This window comes from Otolemur garnettii, unplaced genomic scaffold (genome assembly GCF_000181295.1).
Source record: "Otolemur garnettii isolate 467f Iridium unplaced genomic scaffold, OtoGar3 scaffold00092, whole genome shotgun sequence".
Taxonomy (NCBI): domain Eukaryota; kingdom Metazoa; phylum Chordata; class Mammalia; order Primates; family Galagidae; genus Otolemur; species Otolemur garnettii.
The window spans coordinates 3,879,929-3,899,373 of NW_003852487.1; the positions used below are offsets into that span (position 1 = coordinate 3,879,929).

Genomic DNA, 19,445 nt, shown 5'->3' on the forward strand with positions numbered 1-19,445 from the left:
CTGGCTATTTTTTGTTGCAGTTTGGCCAAAGCCAGGTTTGAACGCACCACCCTCAGTATATGAGGCGGGCGCCCTACTCACTGAGCCACAGGTGCCGCTCTAAATAGATATTTTCTAGTGTAGTATTTTAATTCCCTTGTTTCTGTTTATCTCTTTCTCTATTTTTTTTTTTTTTTGAGACAGAGCCTCAAGCTGTCCTCCTGGATAGAGTGCCATGGCATCAGAGCTCACAGTAACCTCCAACTCCTGGGCTCAAGCGAGTCTCCTGCCTCAGCCTCCCAAGTAGCTGGGACCACAGGTGCCTGCCACAGCGCCTGGCTATTTTTTGGTTGCAGCTGTCATTGTTTGGCGAGCCCGGGCTGGATTTGAACCCGCCACCTTAGGTGTATGTGGCTGGCGTCTTGCTGGCGTCTTAGCCACTTGAGCCACAGGCGCCGAGCCTCTTTCTCTATTTTTTTTTCTTCCTGATTGCTTTGGGAGTTACAATTAACATGTGAATTTATAACAATAGAGTTGAGATTAATGAAGATTTAACTTTAATAGTGTGTAAAACCTTTGCTGCTATATAAGTGCATTCCTTCTCTTCATCTTGGTGCTGTTATTCATACAGATTAAATCTGTGTACATTGAATGTCCATTAAACAGACTTAAAATTACTGCTTTATGCACTTACCTTTTACATCACTTAGAAAAAGGTTACAAATAAAAAAGATGTTTATATTGTCCTGTCTTACATTTATCAATGTGGTTACTTTTACTGGTGCTGTTTTTTTATACATGGGTTAATTACTTGTAGGGCAGGTCTGCTAGCAACAGGTTCTCTCAAGTCTTTGGTTATCTGGAAATGTCATGATTTTGCTTTCATTTTTGAAAGCTAGTTTGCTGAATATAGAATTCTTGATTGTCTATCTTACCTTTCAGCACTTTGAATATATCATCCTGTAGACTTCTTGACACTCTGGTGTCTGAAACAAAGTCAGCTCCTAATCTTATTGAGGACCTCTTGTATTTAAGTTGTTTCTGTACTGGTGCTTTCAGGATTCTTCTTGTTCTTTGTCTTTTGCAGTTTGATCATTTTAATTGTGATGTTTCTAGCTGTGAATCTCTTTACCTTCATTGGAATTTCTTGAATTACTAGACATTTACATCCCAATTTTGGAAGAATTTGGCCATACACACGTTTACTCATACATATACAAACATATACTCATGCATGAACTCAAACACACTCATACGCACTCAGATACAACCTCGTACACATGTACACACTCACCACTCATAACACAAATACTTATACACACATACATAGGTATACATGTGTATGCACTCAAACACACATATACACACACTCATGCACATGGATGCACACACATCTATACATACTTTTCTCTCCTCCATAGACATATATATAAGTTATGTGCATGTTCTACTCTGTGTTATGAATATTATGGCAATGCCATGAGACTATATATTTAAAAAGAAGAAATAATATAAAAATAATTGCTGTTATTTTCTTTGTGAATCCCCAGGATTTGTTCTGGCCCTGGGATAGGTGTACTCAATCGGATATCACTGTTTTAGAACATATAATACAGAGTTTTTGTGGGGAGGGTCTTCCTGTCTGCCCTTAGTCCCTCCCTCCCTTCCTTCCTTTCTTTTCTTTCTGTCTTACTTTGTCATGCTTGGTAGAGTGCTATGGCATTGTAGCTCACAGCAATCTCTAATTCTTGGGCTCAAGCTATTCTCCTGCCTCAGGCCTCCTGAGTAGAGACTTATAGGCACTGGCCACAATTCCTGGATAATTTGTGGGGAGTTTTTATTAGGGCGTTAGGAGTTCCCATATAAATATTAAGGCCTTAGTTTATTTTCTTAAGCTTTAACATTAATTAAAAGCAGCTACATTTTATTTTATTTTTTTTAGAGAGAGAGTCTCACTTTGTTGCCATAGGTAGAGTGCTGTGGTGTCACAGCTCACAGCAACCTCCAGCTCTTGGGCTTAGGCGATTCTCTTGCCTCAGCCTCCCAAGTAGCTGGGACTACAAACACCTGCCACAACACCTGGCTATTTTTTGTTGCAGTTTGGCTGGGGCGGGGTTTGAACCCGCCACCCTTGGCATATGGGGCCGGCTCCCTACACACTGAGCCACAGGCGCTACCCCAGCTACATTTTAAATCCTAAAAAGCAGAGTAGTTTCACAGATATAAATCTAGTTACCAATTTTGTTTTAGAATTTAGAATGTTAGCTAGCATCTTGCACATGAGACTTATTACTTCAGGAAGTAAATCATACAAGTGATACAAACATAGTTTAGAAAATTGGTAAATAGTGAAAAGAAACCTACATTTCGGTGTACTTATTTATAATAATGATAAGTGTAATAAGATCATCTGCTCTTTCCCCAGGGGATATCTTCACTTTGTAATTTTTTTTAATTGAAAAAAACTTCATTTTTATATTTAGGACTCACTCTGTAACCAAATTGACTTTTAAATCATGATTTCTTTGTTTTTGTTTTTTGCAGCTTGTTAGATGTAGTTTCTCTCTGCATCGTCTTTTGCCACCCCTTTGCTTTTGGAATGATTCATGGGTGACTTCTTGTCCATCAGGAAGCTGAAGTTTTAGAGCTTAAAATTATTTGGTTTGTGTGATTAGGAACCCTAACTATAAGCAGGCGTGTAGTCTTGTCTCATGTTTTCTTTTCTATTCTTTTTTCTTTTTTTCTTTCTTCTTTCAAATTATAATGCTTGTTTCACGTGTGAAAGTAATAAGTGTTAATTGTGGAAACACTGGGACATATAGAAAATTGTTTGAGCCCTTTCTCTTGGCTCTACTCTTTTGCACATAATTCATAAATATTTTACTTTGTTTTCTTTCCCCACGTTAAAGATTCGATTTGACTTGGTTGTAGAAATGGGACTATATTTACTCATTGACAAGTAGGTGGAAACATCCCAGAGTAGTAGTGATTGTTTTGTTTTGTTTTGTTTTGAGACAGAGCCTCAAGCTGTCGCCCTGGGTAGAGTGCTGTGGCATCATAGCTCACAGCAACCTCCAACTCCTGGGCTCGAGCGAGTCTCCTGCCTCAGCCTCCCAAGTAGCTGGGACCACAGGTGCCTGCCACAACGCCCAGCTATTTTTGGTTACAACTGTCATTGTTGTTTGGCGGACCCGGGCTGGATTCGAACCCGCCACCTTAGGTGTATGTGGCTGGCGCCTTAGCCGCTTGAGCCACAGGCACCGAGCCAGTAGTGATTGTTTTGAGGGAAAGAACATACCCCAAGTCTTGGCTCCATAGTGTGAATGAGTGCATGTGGCCTGGCCGAGGGTGGATTTGGCAGTGTGATGTGGCGACGTCACATAACCCATGCGCTTAGTGAACACACAAGAGAGGGAGGCTCCACTGTCTGAGTGGCTTCACCTTATTGGGCATTCACCTTTTCTCCTGCAGACTTGCTAATGCCCCAGGTCACTAAGGACAGGGACCCAGAACCCAATCGAATGCAGATGCCGCAGGGGAACCCTCTGTTGCTGTCCTACACCCTGCAGGAACTACTGGCCAGGGACACCGTGCAGGTGGAGCTTATTCCAGAGAAGAAGGGCCTCTTCCTGAAGCACGTGGAATATGAGGTTTCCAGCCAGGTAACTGGCAGATTATGCCAGTGGGTATGTTTGGGGGTGTGGGAAGAAAGGGACAAATCTCGGGCAGGAGTGGTGGTAATGGGGAGAGGAGCTAAAGACCACGTCTGAGTGCCTGGCTAGCAGGTAAGATCCCAAACCCAACGGCATAGTTGAGCTGCCAAGCAGACTTTCCTATCTTCCTGGTTCCTGCATCTCATTCAGGTCTAGCCACATTCCTGCCTAGTCCAGTCCATGGTCACCACCACTGTGCTTTGGAATCCTGTTTCTTAGGAATCTCATATGATGGTCCTCAGAGCACAAACCTCAGAGATAAGCTAGCCTGTTGGTAGTTTTGCAATATTGGGAAGCCCCTGAGGATTAGAATATCCACTTTATAGAATATGGAGCCTAAATAGTGAATCAAATTTTAGGGGCATAATCCTAGCACTTATGGAGGCCAAGGTGGGAGGATTACTTGAGGTCAGGAGTTCAAGGTCACACTGATTGACATAGCAAGACCCTGTCTCTAAAAAAAAAAAAATAATAAAAAATTAGCTGCATATGGTGTCGCTTGGCTACAGTTCCAGCTGCTCAGGAGGCTGAGTTGGGAAGATAACTGAAGCCCTTGAATTTGAGGCTGCATTGAGCTATGATGATGCCACTCAACTCCAGCCTGGGCAACAGAGTGAGAGCCTGCATCAAAAAAAAGTTTTTAAGTTTGTCCAGGTGCAGTGATTCGCTTCTGTACTCCTAGCATTTTGGGAGGCTGAGGTAGGAGTATCCCTTGAGCTCAGGAGTTTGAGAACATCCTGAGCAAGAGCGAGGTTCTATCTCTACTGAAAATAGAAAAAATCAGTCTCAACTATTTGGGAAGCTGAGCAGGAAGATTGCTTGAGCCCAGAAGTTTGAGGCTGCAGTGAGCTAGGCAGATGCCATGGCACTCTAGTCTAGGCAACAGAGTGAGACCCTGTGTCAAAAAAAATATTCTTTTTCAGGCCAAGATTGGTATGTCAATCTAATTCCCTTTAATGATCGAGCCTTTCTGTTATTGCAGCACCCAGATGTCTGGGTTAATGAGGTGCAGACATGTGGAAGCAGGTTTGGCCCTTGAGTGTATGGAGTCTGCATGGCATCAGCAGCATTATTCTTTCTGGCCTTTCATCTACTCCACTGTCTTTCAGTATCTTGGTTCCATTGGGACAGAGTTTTTTTTTGAATTTTTTTAAAATTTGAGACAGAGTGTCCTCCGTTGCCTAAGAACAAACCAAGCACTGATTGTAAACCGAAACAGAGCAGATGCCAGACTCAAGCAGAGTTGAGTGTGGTGGTGTCCTAGCTCACAGCAACCTCAAACTCTTGGCCTCAAGCAATCATCTTGTCTCAGCCTCCTGAGTATTTGGGACTACAGACACCCACTACAATGCCTGGCTAGTTTTTCTATTTTTAGTACAGATAGGGTCTCGCTCTAGCTCAGGCTGGTCTTGAACTCCTAAGCTCAGGCAATCCACCTGCCTTTGCCTCCCAGAGTGCTAGGATTGCAAGTGTGATTGTTGCACTGTGCCTGGTCATTGGGACAGATTTTGATGGGAGTTTATATTCCTTATCCTGAGGATTAAGTAATTCATCCTTGTTTGGGGATGCACATGGACAGAGTAGGGCCCATGCATGTGAGGCAGCTGGATAGCCTTACCAGGGATTTGTTGAAAACTCTCACCAACAGATGGTGTCAGGTAAAAGGTATGTCTTGAAGACTAAGTAGGGAGGACCCCGTCCCTGCTGTTTGCTGTGTTTGGTATGAGTGCTTCTGTTTTGTGGTTTTAGTGCCTGTGATAGCACTCTCTTCTAACACTTAGTGTTAGACAAAAGCCTGAGGTGGGAGCAGAGAGGGAAAAGAGGCTCTTTCCATGACTGTTTCAAGGACAGTCTTGCTGTCCAGTTTCACTTTGCTCCTGGCCTCTTTGCTTTATAGCTGGAGATCATGTAGTCAGCTGACTTGATGCCATGTGGTGGGGGGAACCAGCCCTTCCTGAGGTCTGGCAGCCTGGAGGGAAGATGTCTCTGTTCTTTTCAGTGAGGTATAGCTAGCTTTTTCCCAGGCTCATTCAACTGCCCATTCCTGAGGTAAATTGGCTACTGCATAATGGACATTTGTGGAGGGAGGTGGTTTTGCCCAGGATACCTCTTGACGTGTAAACAGGGCAGCTGCTCACTGTGTGCTGTCTCCAGCTGTGTGCCTGCTCCTTGCGTGTGCTAGGGTTTGTGCGTGATGCTTGCATGATGCAGGTGTAGTCTCACAGAGATGGGGGCACCTGAGTGCTTGTTTTTCTGCATATTGGATAATTTTAAGGATACTTGCTCATGCATGTTTCTTGGATAAGCTCTTATGTAGGTTCAGTTACTCTAGTGATTAGCATGTTGTGAAGCCTATAGCTTTGTCAGTGATGGTGTTTACAGTGGCGTTTGTAAGCAGATATGCTTGAGTCTGGCGTCTGCTCTGTTTTAGTTTATAATCAGTGCTTGGTTTGTTTTTAGGCAGTGGTTTATTTCAGGAGGCATTGGTAAGGCTTATGTTAGCATTAATGAAGTAAAGAATGCATTATTTTTTTTTTATTTATTTTATTTATTTTTTTGAGACAGAGCCTCAAGCTGTCCCCCTGGGTAGAGTGCCGTGGCATTACAGCTCACAGCAACCTCCAATTCCTGGGCTCAAGCGAGTCTCCTGCCTCCGCCTCCCAAGTAGCTGGGACCACAGGTGCCCGCCACAACACCCGGCTATTTTTTGGTTGCAGCCATCATTGTTGTTTGGCGGGTCCGGGCTGGGGATTCGAACCCGCCACCTTAGGTGTACGTGGCTGGCGCCTTAGCCGGTTGAGCTATAGGCGCCGAGCCAAGAATGCATTATTTTTAATGTGCTACCTTTTAATGGTGGGATAGGTGCTTACCTTAGCAGTTAAAACTCCTATGAAGAGTCTTATTTCACAGGATCCACCATGACCATAGTTAAAAATGAAATTAAGAGCTCTACAACGTTTAAAAGTTTTATTAACATGTATTAAGGGGTTATAGGTATCCTCTTTCTCTAAGGGTCTGGGGAGAGCAGATGAGTTTGGTAATATTATTTACACAGGTCCTGTGATGTGGTGGAAGGAGAAGGTAAGGGGATATGATTAGATGTCCATTCTGAGCACTGAACCCTTTTTCTTGTAGCGCTTCAAGTCTTCTGTGTACAGACGGTACAATGACTTTGTGGTCTTCCATGACGTGCTGCTACACAGGTTTCCGTACCGAATGGTGCCAGCCCTGCCACCCAAGAGGATGCTGGGAGGTAAAGCTGGGTTTGTTGGAGACTCTGGGGTGGATGGGAGTGAGCCTAGACCCTGGATTCTGAGGTCCCTGCTCAGTGATGGATCTGTCATAGACTAGGAAGCCACTCCTGGATGAGTGGCCCGAGAGGGGCTGGTGGCAGGGCTGGCAGCACACTTCCCAGGGCTCCCAAGTAGGTGACCAAAGCACCGTTTGCTTACGTGGTGGCAGTTTGTTTTGCCTGCCTTTGCAAAGCTATGGGAACCTCTGCCTCACATTCAATAGTAGCATTAAGTGATTTCACAGAAGAGAACAGAAGCAGTTGTAAGGCAGGCAATCTAACCTGCATCTTAAAGGTGATAAAAAACAGGAATGCAGCCACACCTTCATTGCTTCCCCTGAGTACTGTCCCAGGCCAGGTGGGTGATCACAGACAACCTGCAAGCCCTGTCCACAAGGGCCTGTTTCTCCTAGGGCACAAGAACAGAGGAAGGCAGCATTCGTCATCTCCAGATCTCATTAGTCATCTCTTATATAGCTCTTTTCTCATATTCTGAATAAAGCTTAACTGGTGGGCAATACCTAAAGCTAACCAGCTGACTTTCTGCCATTCCTCAATTGTCCCAAATACTTGAATACTGAATACTGAATACTTGAACAAGGAAGAGACCTGAGATGAACAGTGGGCCAGTTTCTATCAACTGGAAATCTCTTAAAACGGAGTAGAGAAGTTTTTGCTTCTCACTGGTCACTGCAAGTCTAGAGTCTGATAAAGTGATTTTCTAATCACCTGTTAGACTGCTGTAGAGCAGGTTGTTCTCCTCACATGGAAGAGTACTGGGAGTGTGTGGGTAGCAGAGATCAAAATGGGTCCTGGGGGTAGGTGATGCTTACTGAAGTCTACACATCCAAGTTGATTAAGTGTAGTTAGTGTTTAGTAACAGAGACTGTGCGTGCCTACACTGGGGTGGGGTTGAGCATTTGTTTTCATGATGGGCCTGGCCACCTACTCCAGAGACTATAGAACTGGAAGGCAGGCCTCAACCAACTGTATTATTTTTACAGATAATATTTTAAATGCCATTTCTATTTGTGTTCAGATTTAAATGTCCTTGATGCATCAATATGCCCTTTTTGTTCCTCTTGAAATGAAAATATTTAACCTGAAAGAAAGCAATCAGTTGCATCCATTACAGAGCTGTGTGAGTAGGAAAACTGAGTTGCATTATTGTAGGAACAAAACAAAATCCATTTTTTTCATGGAGAGAAGTGATAGGAAGGGAAAATAGAGGGCATAGATGATCAGAGTGGGGTATCAGACTCTGTTCCCAGAACTCTTGATTGAAGCAAATAGATCTGTGGTTTCTTGGCAGTTCCTAGGCCCATGTGTGTATGCAGGGACCTGGGGCTCTGCAATAGCCTCTTTGATCTGTTGTCCTGGCAGTGAAGGGGGCTGTCTGGTACCTTCAGCTTGCCATGGGGTTCTGACTCCTCTGCTGAGATGCTTTGAGAGCTTGCCCAGAATGGAAGGTTTTGGGCAAGTGCCAGGCTATTGGTGACTCTGTGTGCTTCTTTAGCTGACAAGGAATTCATAGAGGCCAGAAGGAGAGCCCTGAAGCGCTTCATTAACCTGGTGGCCCGACATCCCCCATTCTCCGAGGATGTCATGCTCAAGCTGTTCCTCTCATTCAGTGGTTCAGTAAGTATACTAAACAGTGTCTGTGCTCCCACTGTGTACTTTGAGTACCAAAACTCTTATTTTTATTCTTAAGTTTATCTTGTTCTCCTGGCACCTGTTCCAGTGCTTGGAAGGACTTTGTCTTATTTGTGGCCGACATACATAGGACGTCTTTTATTTTCAGATAACAGGTTGCATCTGATGTAAGAGGCATCCTTGGGTCTTGACCTTGCATGACTTTGTGTGTCCTTGTGGAGATTGCAGGTCTTAGTGGTCACTTAGGGGATGTAGGTGGGATGTTTTGGAGGGTTTACATGAGTGCCAAAGACTCTAGATGTGAGTAAGTATTTACTTAGAAAAAACAGGGCAGCACCTGTGGCTCAAGGAGTAGGGCGCCAGCCCCATATACCGGGGATGGCAGGTTCAAGCCTGGCCCCGGCCAAAAATGCAAAAAAAAGAAAAAAACAACAAGACCCCTTTGACTGAGGACTTTTGGAAAAACAAACTGCATATCCTCAGCAGAGTCACAATGTGGATCGTATCTTGGGGAAGAATTCATTTCAATTAGAAATCAGAGCGGCCATTTCTTCCTCTGAGTGGCTACTGCGCAGTGTTGGGAAGAGTCAGGAAGCTAAAGCAAAGCTCTAGTTTCTAGCTGAGGAGGAAAATGTTGCCAGCTGCTCCCCCAGAGAAAGGATGGTTTGGTGATACTCTCCCACGTGGGCCTGCGGGCCCTGGCTGTAAGGTGGGGGGTTGGGGGCTCCAACGAGGAGTAGAATATCCAGGTTCTCCTCTGCTGGAGGGAAGCCCCTTCTCAAATGGGACCTGGGGCCCTGCCACCTGCCAGTTGTCACTGCTGCGAGGATAAGGGCCGTCAAACCTGCACAAGCAGACTCAGCATGAGTCTTTTCATTTCCCTCAGAGGCAGAGGGGCCTGGGCCCTGATCCAGAGGCTGCCAGTTATCTCTGGGGGATGCCCCAGAGGTACCTGGAACTAGGCAGGTAGTTCCTGCCTGAATGTACATGCTTGTGGCCTCTGCCTTGAGCAGAGACTGTGACCGCTTGAGCCCTAGGGGTGAGAGGCTCCTTTGGAGCAGAGCTCTTGATTACCTGGGAGGAATGCAGTACAACCTGGAGCTGCTCAGGCTGTAGGCAGAGAAGTGGGAGGTGGGGAGGGACAGGGTGGGACATGGGTGGGAAACACTACATTCTGGTGGTGGTGAGCTCCCTGTCCCCTTGCTTTTCCACAGATAAGATATTCTTTGCAGCCTCCTGGGGCCTCAGTTTTCTTTTTTAGTAAAATGAGAAAATTGGGCAAGATGGTTTTTAAGGCATGTCTGAAATTCTAGAATTCCTTTACACATGGACAGCTGATGTTAGGCTTTTCCTTTTTATCTCCTGGGGGGCCTCCATGAGGCCTAGCTTTGCTGAGGAGCCCTCTATTCATAGGCTTAAGTGCCAGGGGCTGGGACCAGCCCCCTCCACTGCCCAGCAGCTTTCCTGGGCCCTGGGGTTCCCCACATTGTAGATTTGTTTACAGGAAGGAAGAAGCCTTCACTTTCGTCCTGTTGCTGTGTTTGGAGCCTCCCAGGGTGTGATGTCTGTCTCAAGTGCTGATGCTACTCTAAGTTTGTTGATAGATTTAGCAAATTACTAGAGAGACACCTCTCTCCACTCTGGACTCAGAGATCTGGAATGCTACTGCCATTCATCCAGGCTTTCTTGCCTGTGGAAGATCATCCGAAAGTTTAAGTAATGAAAAAAAAATGTAACAGGAGATAACAGATTATGGAAAATGTGTATAAAAGCCAACATATGCTCTTGAGGAAGGGCTGTGTCCTGCTTTGTGCTGACTTACTTGGTCTCACATCAACTTCTCTGTTGATGGTGTAGGGTAACATTGTCTCTTTTGTTCCTTTGCAGGATGTGCAGAACAAGTTAAAGGAGTCAGCTCAGAGTGTTGGCGATGAATTCATGAATTGTAAACTGGCTACTAGGGCCAAGGTATTTATCTAATTTAGGTTATTACTTACCCTCTTAACTAGAGAAGCAATAATTTTAATGGTTATTACATACTTTGCCTCTACTGTATGGCAGGGATTATGCTAAGACCCATTGCATGTTTTTCTCATTTAACCTTCATTTCAGTTGCTCTGAAACACAGGGATGTCAGGCCTATTTTACACTTGAAGAAATAGTCTGAGAGTGGCCCTAGGCTTGTGAGTAGCAGGGCCAAGTTGTGATTTGAACTCTGACCTCAGAGCCCACGGGGCCCCTCAAACCCTCTGTTCCTTTCTGTGATTCAGGTGAATGTGTGCTGTGTCACTAGCCTTTCATATTTTAGAGAATTGATTGTTGCATTTGTTTATTTTTACAATTTTTTTTGTTTTTAAGACAAAGACTGTCTCTTTTTGCTCAGGCTAGAGTGCCATGGCCTCAGCTTAGTTTATTGCAACCTCAAACTCCTGGGTTCAAGGGATCTTCCTGCCTCAGCCTCCCCAGTAGCTGAGACTACAGGCGCCCATCATGATGCCTGGCTGTTTTTCCATTTTGTGTGGAGATGGGTTCTTGCTTTTCTCAGGCTGGTCTCAAACTCCTGGGCTCAAGAGGTCCCCTGGCTCCAGCCTGTCAAGTAGTTAAGATCACAGGTACATGCTACCATGCTTGGCTAATTTTTAAGTTTTCTGTGGAGACAGGGTCTTGTGTTTCCCAGGCTAGTCTTGAAGTCCTGACCTCATGTGATCCTCTCACTTTGCCCTCCTAAAGTGCTTGGCTGTTAGGCGTTAGTTATCATGCCTGGCCTGACTCTTTCTTAAATAACTTCTTCATATAAAAATAAGGACTCTTTTATCTTCATTTTATTTCCTGAGCTTTTTGTTTTCTTTTTGTTTTGTTTGATAGTTTGGTGATATTCTCCCATGTGTACCTGTAGGCCCTGGCTGTGGCCAGAAGCTTGTAAAAAGACTTTGGGGATGATTGAGGAATTCAGGAAGCCTTTTTCTCATGTGGGGTCTTTCAGGAACGCAACTTTTATCATGTTGAGCATAAAGATGATTATTTGAATGTTTTTTTGATAAGACCTCCAGTTAGATCAAATTTCAGTAGACCCTACAGTTGAAATGTCGCAGGATCATTGGTCTTAGTGTTTGCAGTATACAAGTGATGATGGTTTCTAGTGCTTCTTTGGAGATATGAAGAGAGAACTGCTACTGGCTGTTGAGAAGAAGGGTTTTGGGGGAGCATTTCTGGCATCACCTGGCCTTGGAGTTGGGCTCATTTACCTGTTCAGACAATTGGAGTTTTTTGTCTCCTGTTGGTCATCTTTTGGCCCATCAATTGCTGTGATCAGAAAGGCATTTCAAGTCTAGTAATGCACAGTTTCTCTCCTCTTATCTGGTCAGGATTTCCTGCCAGCTGACATCCAGACCCAGTTTGCTGTTAGCCGGGAGCTGATCCGAAATATCTACAACAGCTTTTATAAGCTTCGAGACAGGGCCGAGAGGATTGCATCGAGGGCCATTGACAATGCTGCTGACCTTCTCATATTTGGGAAGGAGTTAAGGCAGGTGGCCTTCCAGGTTCTGTGGGTGGTGTGCCAAGTGGGGAAGAACCTTTAAGCTGGTGGTAGATGGAGCAGGAAGTGCTGTTCCTGTAATCACCTGACCTGTGGCATGGGTCAGATAAGTGGGGAGAGGGTCATAGTTAGAAGAAAACAGGAGAATTTAGGCAGAGAAATGTTGGACTCCTGGACACATGTAAATGCTCACTAGTTAGTGCCTTATGTGGCAGTTTTCCCATTGCCAGGAATTGACTTAAAAAAAAAGACTGATTTGATTTGGAGAACAGACTGTGGGCTGGCAATGCCTTCTTTACCTGAAGGGGTGCTGAGACCTTCTACCTGGGACTCTTGCTATCCTTAGCAGTCTTGGACATGCCTGTGAACATGAATCATCTGGGGTTTTTTTGGGAAGAGGAACTGATGTGGGAGGTCTGTGGTGGGGCCTGAGGGTGGGGTCACCCTTTCTTACAGACTCTCCAGTTTCCCAAGGACCATTCTGAGTAGCTAGGGTCTCAGGCAGGAGACATGCAAGTTGTTGTAGGAAGACTTGGTGTTCAGGGTCAGCCTGCAGCATGTGGTGGTGAGTTCGGGGCCTTAAATGTCTCTTCCCTTGTGTGCTTCACTTCCCTTAGTGCATTAGGGTCTGACACGACTCCGCTGCCCTCCTGGGCCACTCTGAACAGCAGTACGTGGGGGGCTCTTAAGCAGGCTCTGAAAGGCCTGTCTGTGGAGTTTGCGCTGCTTGCCGACAAGGCTGCACAACAGGTGAGTGGATTCGTTCTCCATGGGCACCTGTTCCAAAGAACATTCTATACCTAGATCTGGGGCAGTGCTGCCTCCTTAGGTAGACCTCAGAGTCCTAGGCCTGGAGTGAGTGAGCAGCTGTTTCCCAGGTGGAGATGGCTGTCCCCTTCTGTTCTAGGCTGTTCCTTTGAGCTGTTTACAATTTCCATAGGGTTGCTTGTGACACAAACAGTCCTGGTCTCTTGATTGCTGGCTTTGCTGAGATCAGAAGATAGACTCTGTCTTTGAAAATGTAATCTTGGATTTCCAAGGATACTTCTCTAGGTGGACCAGATAGTTCCCACTTTGTTCTCTGAGTCGACTGGTATCTGGGACATGGTGACTTAACTCATCAGGATAATAACTAAGCCCTCAGTACCGCAGGAGACTTCCACTTCCTTCCACCCTTGATAGTCAGTTAACCTCAGGAAGTGTTTCTGCTGCAAGGGCAAGGAGCCATTTTTAGAAATTTTGAAAGGATCCTGTAGTCATTTGGGATTAATTTGAAGATACAGTATTTACCATCAAACATAAAGGTTCATCTGGGTGTTTTTATGTTAAAGGTGTTATGTTATTTTGAGGGTGAAAGCTTGCTGTCTGTTTCTTGGGGAAATGGTCTCTAAGCTACTAGTAGGTATATTATTTTAAAGAAGTTAAAGTAATATACTTACTAAAGCTTTGCTTCCCACCTAAGACCTGGAGCACTTGAGTCACTCACTTGCTCACTTGATGTGTGACAGATCCACCTGTTGTGGAGTTGGGTTTTTTTTTTTTTTTTTTTTTTGAGACAGAGCCTCAAGCTCTCCCCCTGGGTAGAGTGCTATGGCATCACAGCTCACAGCAACCTCCAACTCCTGGGCTCAAGCGAGTCTCCTGCCTCAGCCTCCGAAGTAGCTGGGACCATAGGCGCCTGCCACAACGCCTGGCTATTTTTTGGTTGCAGCAGTCATTGTTGTTTTGGTGGGCCTGGGCTGGATTCGAACCTGCCACCTTAGGTGTATGTGGCTGGTGCCTTAGCCACTTGAGCCACAGGTGCCGAGCCAAGTTGGGGAGTTTTCAGGATGGAGGTTGGACACTTGGTGCTTGAAAGAGAGAATTTGGTCTTTTTGCTGGTGTGGAAAGTCCTGAATTTTCTTCCACTTTTGCTCCTGGTGCCTGTGTGTTCCCTTTGAGATTGTGTTTAGGGCAGTATTGATGTCTCCAGACCTGCATATGGTCCACCTCCAAGCATGTGTGCCCCGTTTTCTAATGCAGGGAGGACAAGACTATGGAGCAGGGGTGGATCAGGATGGAAATGCAGGGGGAGCTCTGGTATCTTTGCTGTGACCAAGCTTAAATTTCTCTGTTTTGTTTTTTTTTCTTGAGACAGAGTCTCAGTATGTCACTCTTGGTAGAGTATGGTGTCACAGCTCACAGCAACCTCAAACTCATATAGACTTAAGCAATTCTCTTGCCTCAGCCTCCCAAGTAGCTGGGATTACAGGTGCCCCACAATGCCCGGCTAGTTTTTGGTTGCAGTTGTCGTTGTTTAGCAGGCCCAGGCTGGGCTCAAACCCGACAACCTTGGTGTATGTGACCAGCACTCTACCCACTGAGCTACAGGTGCCACCATTTCTCTGGTTTCTGAGCCTCAGTTTCCCATCGGTTAAATACAAGGGGGTTAGACTAGCTCAATAAAAGAACTGTTTGTAACCCAGGTGTGGTGGCATGTGCCTATACTTCCATCTTCAGGTTGGAGAGTCTCCTAATCCCACAAGTTTAAGGCCAGTCTGGAGAGCATAATAAGACTCCCATCTCTTAAAAAAAAAAGAGAGAGGCTGGGGGTTCATAGCTCAATGGTTGGAGCACTGGCCACATGTACTGAGGGTGGCAGGTTTGAACCTGGCCCAGGTCTGCTAAAAAGAAAAAAAGAAGGCTCAGTGCCCGTAGCATGGTGGTTATGGCACCAGCCAAATATACCAAGGCTGGAGGGTTGGAACCTGGTCTGGGCCAGCTAAACAACAATGACAACTGCATTAAAAAAAAAAAAAAGTAAGCCAGGTGTTGAAAAAAAAAAAAGCCAGGTGTTGTGGTGGGTGCCTGTAGTCCCAGCTACTTGGGAGGCTGAGGCAAGAGAATTGCTTAAGACGAAGAGTTTGAGTTTGCTGTGAGCTATGATGCCATGGCATTCTACTGAGGGCGATACAGACTCTGTTTCAAAAAAACAAACAAACAAAAAAAAGAGTGAGCAAGAACTATTATATGTTTTTAAACTTGAACCTTTTTTTTTCCAACCTTGATATGTAAAACATTAAAATGAAGGCAGGGGCCCAGCCCCTTGTCACTCCTAGTTCCCATTTCAGCCAGGAAGCTCCAATGGGTGCCAGAAATCCCCGGGGGTTAGAAGAGCACAGGATGAAGATCATAGGTGATTTCCAAGGTCTTTTCTGATTCAGATCTGGGTGCTGTGTTTCCATCCTGGAACGGGAGGGAAGGTTCCTGCTTCTGGTGTGGTAGAAGTTTGAAATCTGAGATTTGCCCGACTCTGTGAGTCTTTCTTCAGAAGTACCACTTCCTGAATCTTCCTCAGGGGTTTTACATGAGACTAGATGAAATAACCTTCTAGGACTTTCATTCCATACAACTGAAATTCCACGCTATCCTTGCTGTACAGTTGGAGTAGTGTTTTTCAACCTTTTTTATCTCACAGCAACCACACTGGAACCTATAGTTAAACTTCTGTGGTACACTTAAATTATGTTGATCAAAAAAATGTAAAAAAAAGAATATACTTACTGTGCTTCGAATTTCTTTTCAAAATAATTTAATTAATCTTTAAAAGTTTTCATGGCGTACCTAAGATCCTCTCACAGCACACTGTTGAAAATCACTGAATTAAAGACCTCCTAAGACTTATTTCCTAATTCTGGTTTTACTGATACTAGTTTTATTCTCCCCAGATCAGTTAGGATAGCGGTTCTTAACCTGTGGGTTGCAACCCACAGGAACTGAATTAAAGGGCCCTGGCATTAGGAAGGTTGAGATCCACTGAGTTAGGAGTTGTGGATGACTCTGTCCCAGCAAGATGAGTGAGACTCAGAGTAGGGGCTGTGCTTTCTGTGGTGATGGGATGTTTGCTTGGTTGATGGTTTAGGGTCTTCTGTGGTGTTGAAGCATAAATGGGAATTGGTGGCAAATATGGGCAGGCAGTGGAGCTCTGAGCTCTCCCTTCTTACTGGACAAGAACCCTCAGTCTTCTTTTGCCTCTGGTTGGGGGGAACAGGGCATGGGGCCAGTTGGTGTTTTCTTTGTGAGTTTACAAACCCTTTATCACACCAGTTAATTTCTTGGCACCTTTCCTGGCACCTTAATGGCCAGGATAGTGGTTGGCTGCAGGTATGGTGAGGGGATAGCTGGGGACCCTTCCTGTTCAGGTCATGAGGCTGAGGGAGTGGAAGGGGAATCTAGGGCATGGCACAGCCAGTGGCACCCCTGGCTTCTGGGATTGTGCTGTGCCCACAGAACTCTAGTCCTTTCTTTCCAGTCTTCTTCCCCCACTGCTCCTTGTACCAGGCTCCACATGAGCATGAGGGACTCAGGAAGGAGTCTTGTCTCCCTGCGGTGTCTGCAAGTCTTGGGGATCGAAGGCATGATCCATGCTGGTCCGCCTTCAGGGTTGTGGCCCTGAGACCCAGTGTCAGCACTGGTGGGTCCCAGGGATGCATGCCATTGGCCTGACTTTGTTGCTGTGGTGGCTGGGAGGGTGAAGCCTCATGTTCTTGCTGCTTGGGACTCGGGGTATAGAGAATGTGCTATCCCTTCCGTGCCTTCCCTGACCTCTTGCCATTCATAGAGTGAGGATACTCCCCTTAATGGCAGCCTAAGGTGCAGAATTCTACTGAGCACTTGTGCTGATCTGAACTTATGTCTCTCCAAGTGCCACACATGGTGGACCCTGGCAGGTCAGGAGCAGTCCCTGGCTGGTATCCAACCTGCTGGTGCTGATTCGTGTTCCCAGGATGCCAGGATGACAGAGCAGGGCTTTCCCCTCTGTCATTATCTAGGCACCGATTCCACTAACAGGGTGGCTCTCCATGCTGTTGTGGACTTAATTGTGCACCTCTTGGTTTGTCACTGTCACTGTGCTGCTTGGACGCAAACCCATGTGCAGAAGCCAGAAGGGGCACCTTCCTGCCAGCCCCCTCCCCTGCTGTGGCCTGGTCTTTTGTCATCTTTGTGCTTCAGCCTGAGCACCTGACACCTTTGCTCACTTCCTTCCCTTGTGTCTTCAGCATTATGCGTTCTCCCTGCAGCTTTAGCCTTTTCTCTCCTCTTGAGCCCCCTTCCCAAACTTTTTTCTTTCTCTTATTAGAGCTAATGGGAAACTTCCTTTTACCAGTAGTATTGTCCTCTTTTGACTTGGCCTACGGCTTGAAAGAGTAGTTCAGATTCTCTGTGGTGGTGGGGGAAACTGGTGGGGGAGAGGCCTGAGTTACCAGCTCCCCTGGGACATCTGTGTCCGTCTGTCAGGATGAGATGGTAGCTCTGGAAAGCTCAAAGAAAGGAGGATACAGCAGTGTTTCACAACCAGAGTGAGGTGGGCAGTAGTCCTCACTGGAACTGAGGCCCTTGTTTCCGCCCACACTGCTGGTTTTGAAGGCTTCTTTGCCTGGTGTTTGGGATGGGCTGTCACGTGGAACTGGCTGATGGTTTCTGGGGGAGCCTCTTTGGCTCTGGGTATAAGAGCTTGGTGGCATGCAGCTGGTCTGAGCCCCAAGGGGACTTTGGTCCTGTGTTTATGTTGGTTAATTTGCCCCTGTCTTCCAGGGTAAACAGGAGGAGAATGATGTGGTGGAGAAACTGAACCTCTTCTTGGATTTGCTCCAGTCCTATAAAGTGAGTCCTGGCTGCCGTTTGGTTAAGGCTAGGGCTTTTGAGGATGATCTTATGCTCCTTTAAGGTGTAACTCTTGGAGGTAGAGAAAGGGCTGAGAATCCAAGGCTGTGGCAGGAAGGTGGGCCTTCAGTCTCGTGGATGCGGCCTCCCTGGCTAGCTGTCCAGGCTTTGGGGCCAGTGGTGAGTGCTGCCTCTCCCCACAGGACCTATGTGAGCGGCATGAGCGGGGTGTGCTGCACAAGCACCAGCGGGCCCTGCACAAGTACAGTTTGATGAAGAGGCAAATGAGTGCTGCTGTGCAGAACCGTGAGCCGGAGTCTGTGGAACAGCTTGAGTCCCGCATTGTGGAGGTAGGTGGATGGGATGAGGGGGCAGCTACAGGTGACAGGCTCGTGGGAGCCTTTGCACATCTGCTCCTGGCCAGAGGCCAGAGCTGTCTTTTATGGGCACCCAGTGTGATCACTGCCTTGCTTGCAGTCCACTCTTCCCTTGGCACCTTCCAGATGCTCCATTGAAGTTAGATTTTGCTTCAATGGTTATAAGAGAAGAGGAGAGCCCCAGTTCAGGAAAGGTTGTGTGTGGGCCTCATTATTGGCTGGGCACAAAAGGAGGCTCTTTTTTTTGCAGCAAGAGAATGCTATTCAGACAATGGAGCTTCGGAACTATTTCTCCCTGTACTGTCTGCACCAGGAGACACAGCTCATCCATGTCTACCTGCCCCTCACCTCCCACATCCTTGGGGCCTTCGTCAACTCTCAGATCCAAGGGCACAAGGAGGTGAGCCCCATCCTGCCCTGGTCTGTGTTGTGGCTGATGCCTTTCCTTTAAGCCTGGTGACGCTTGCAGCTAGCTGGTCTTGAGAAATTGCTTAGTGGAGTTGGGATGTGCATGGGGCCCTAAAATATAGTTCTTGTTCAGATCTGCTAGTCTCTTATGTAGCCAGAATCATAATTGTGAAGTTGTCTTCTTCATAATTCTTGGGGGATGAAGTGGAGAGAGTGGTGGAGAGCCAGTGTAAAGGGATGGTTTCTTGCTTTCTGAGAAATCTAAGAAGTCACACTCTGGGAGGCCGAGGCAGGTGGATTTCTTGAGCTCAGGAGTTTCACACCAGCCTGAGCAAGAGCAGGGTGTTGTGGTAGTCACTTGTAGTCCCAGCTACTTGGGATCCTGACTCAAGAGGATCCCTTGAGCCCAAGAGTTTGAGGTTGCTGTGAGCTATGACACCACAGCACTCTACTAAGGGCAACAAAGTAAGACTTTGTCTCAAAAAAATAAATAAATAAAATAAAATTTAGGGTTCTTGAGTCCTAAGCCTGAGTGGGAGGTGGCATGAATCAGGTTTCAGCCATTACTATAGGTTTAATGTTTTCTCAAAACTCCTGGTCAGGGGTTCTCAACCTTCCTAATGCTGCGGTAGATGATAGTTCCTTAAGTCTTTGAGGTGAAATGGCCTGAGTTGTCCTGAGGCAGGCTTCTGCTTTGAGTGGGCTAGGGCCAATGGCTGTGGCCTATCGCTATCTCCAAACAGCCTAGGAGGCTTATGGGTCTGGCCAGGGCTCAAGAAACACTGACAGAATGGCTACTGTCCAGTTCCTTTCCCAGTCTCTGTGTAGTCCCCATGGCCTCC

General features: G+C 46.2%; 1 protein-coding gene across 1 annotated transcript in view; it reads left to right on the forward strand.

Moving 5' to 3' along the window:
* The window catches only part of SNX8 (sorting nexin 8), a 42,416-nt gene that overhangs the window by 21,401 nt on the left and 1,570 nt on the right, over positions 1-19,445 (forward strand). Inside the window, exons 2-10 of the mRNA XM_023516533.1 lie at positions 3,451-3,641; positions 6,828-6,945; positions 8,501-8,622; positions 10,525-10,605; positions 12,003-12,163; positions 12,793-12,925; positions 17,750-17,818; positions 18,022-18,168; positions 18,446-18,595. Of these exons, the coding sequence (XP_023372301.1) occupies positions 3,451-3,641; positions 6,828-6,945; positions 8,501-8,622; positions 10,525-10,605; positions 12,003-12,163; positions 12,793-12,925; positions 17,750-17,818; positions 18,022-18,168; positions 18,446-18,595 (1,172 nt within the window). The remainder of the gene's footprint in view (positions 1-3,450; positions 3,642-6,827; positions 6,946-8,500; positions 8,623-10,524; positions 10,606-12,002; positions 12,164-12,792; positions 12,926-17,749; positions 17,819-18,021; positions 18,169-18,445; positions 18,596-19,445) is intronic.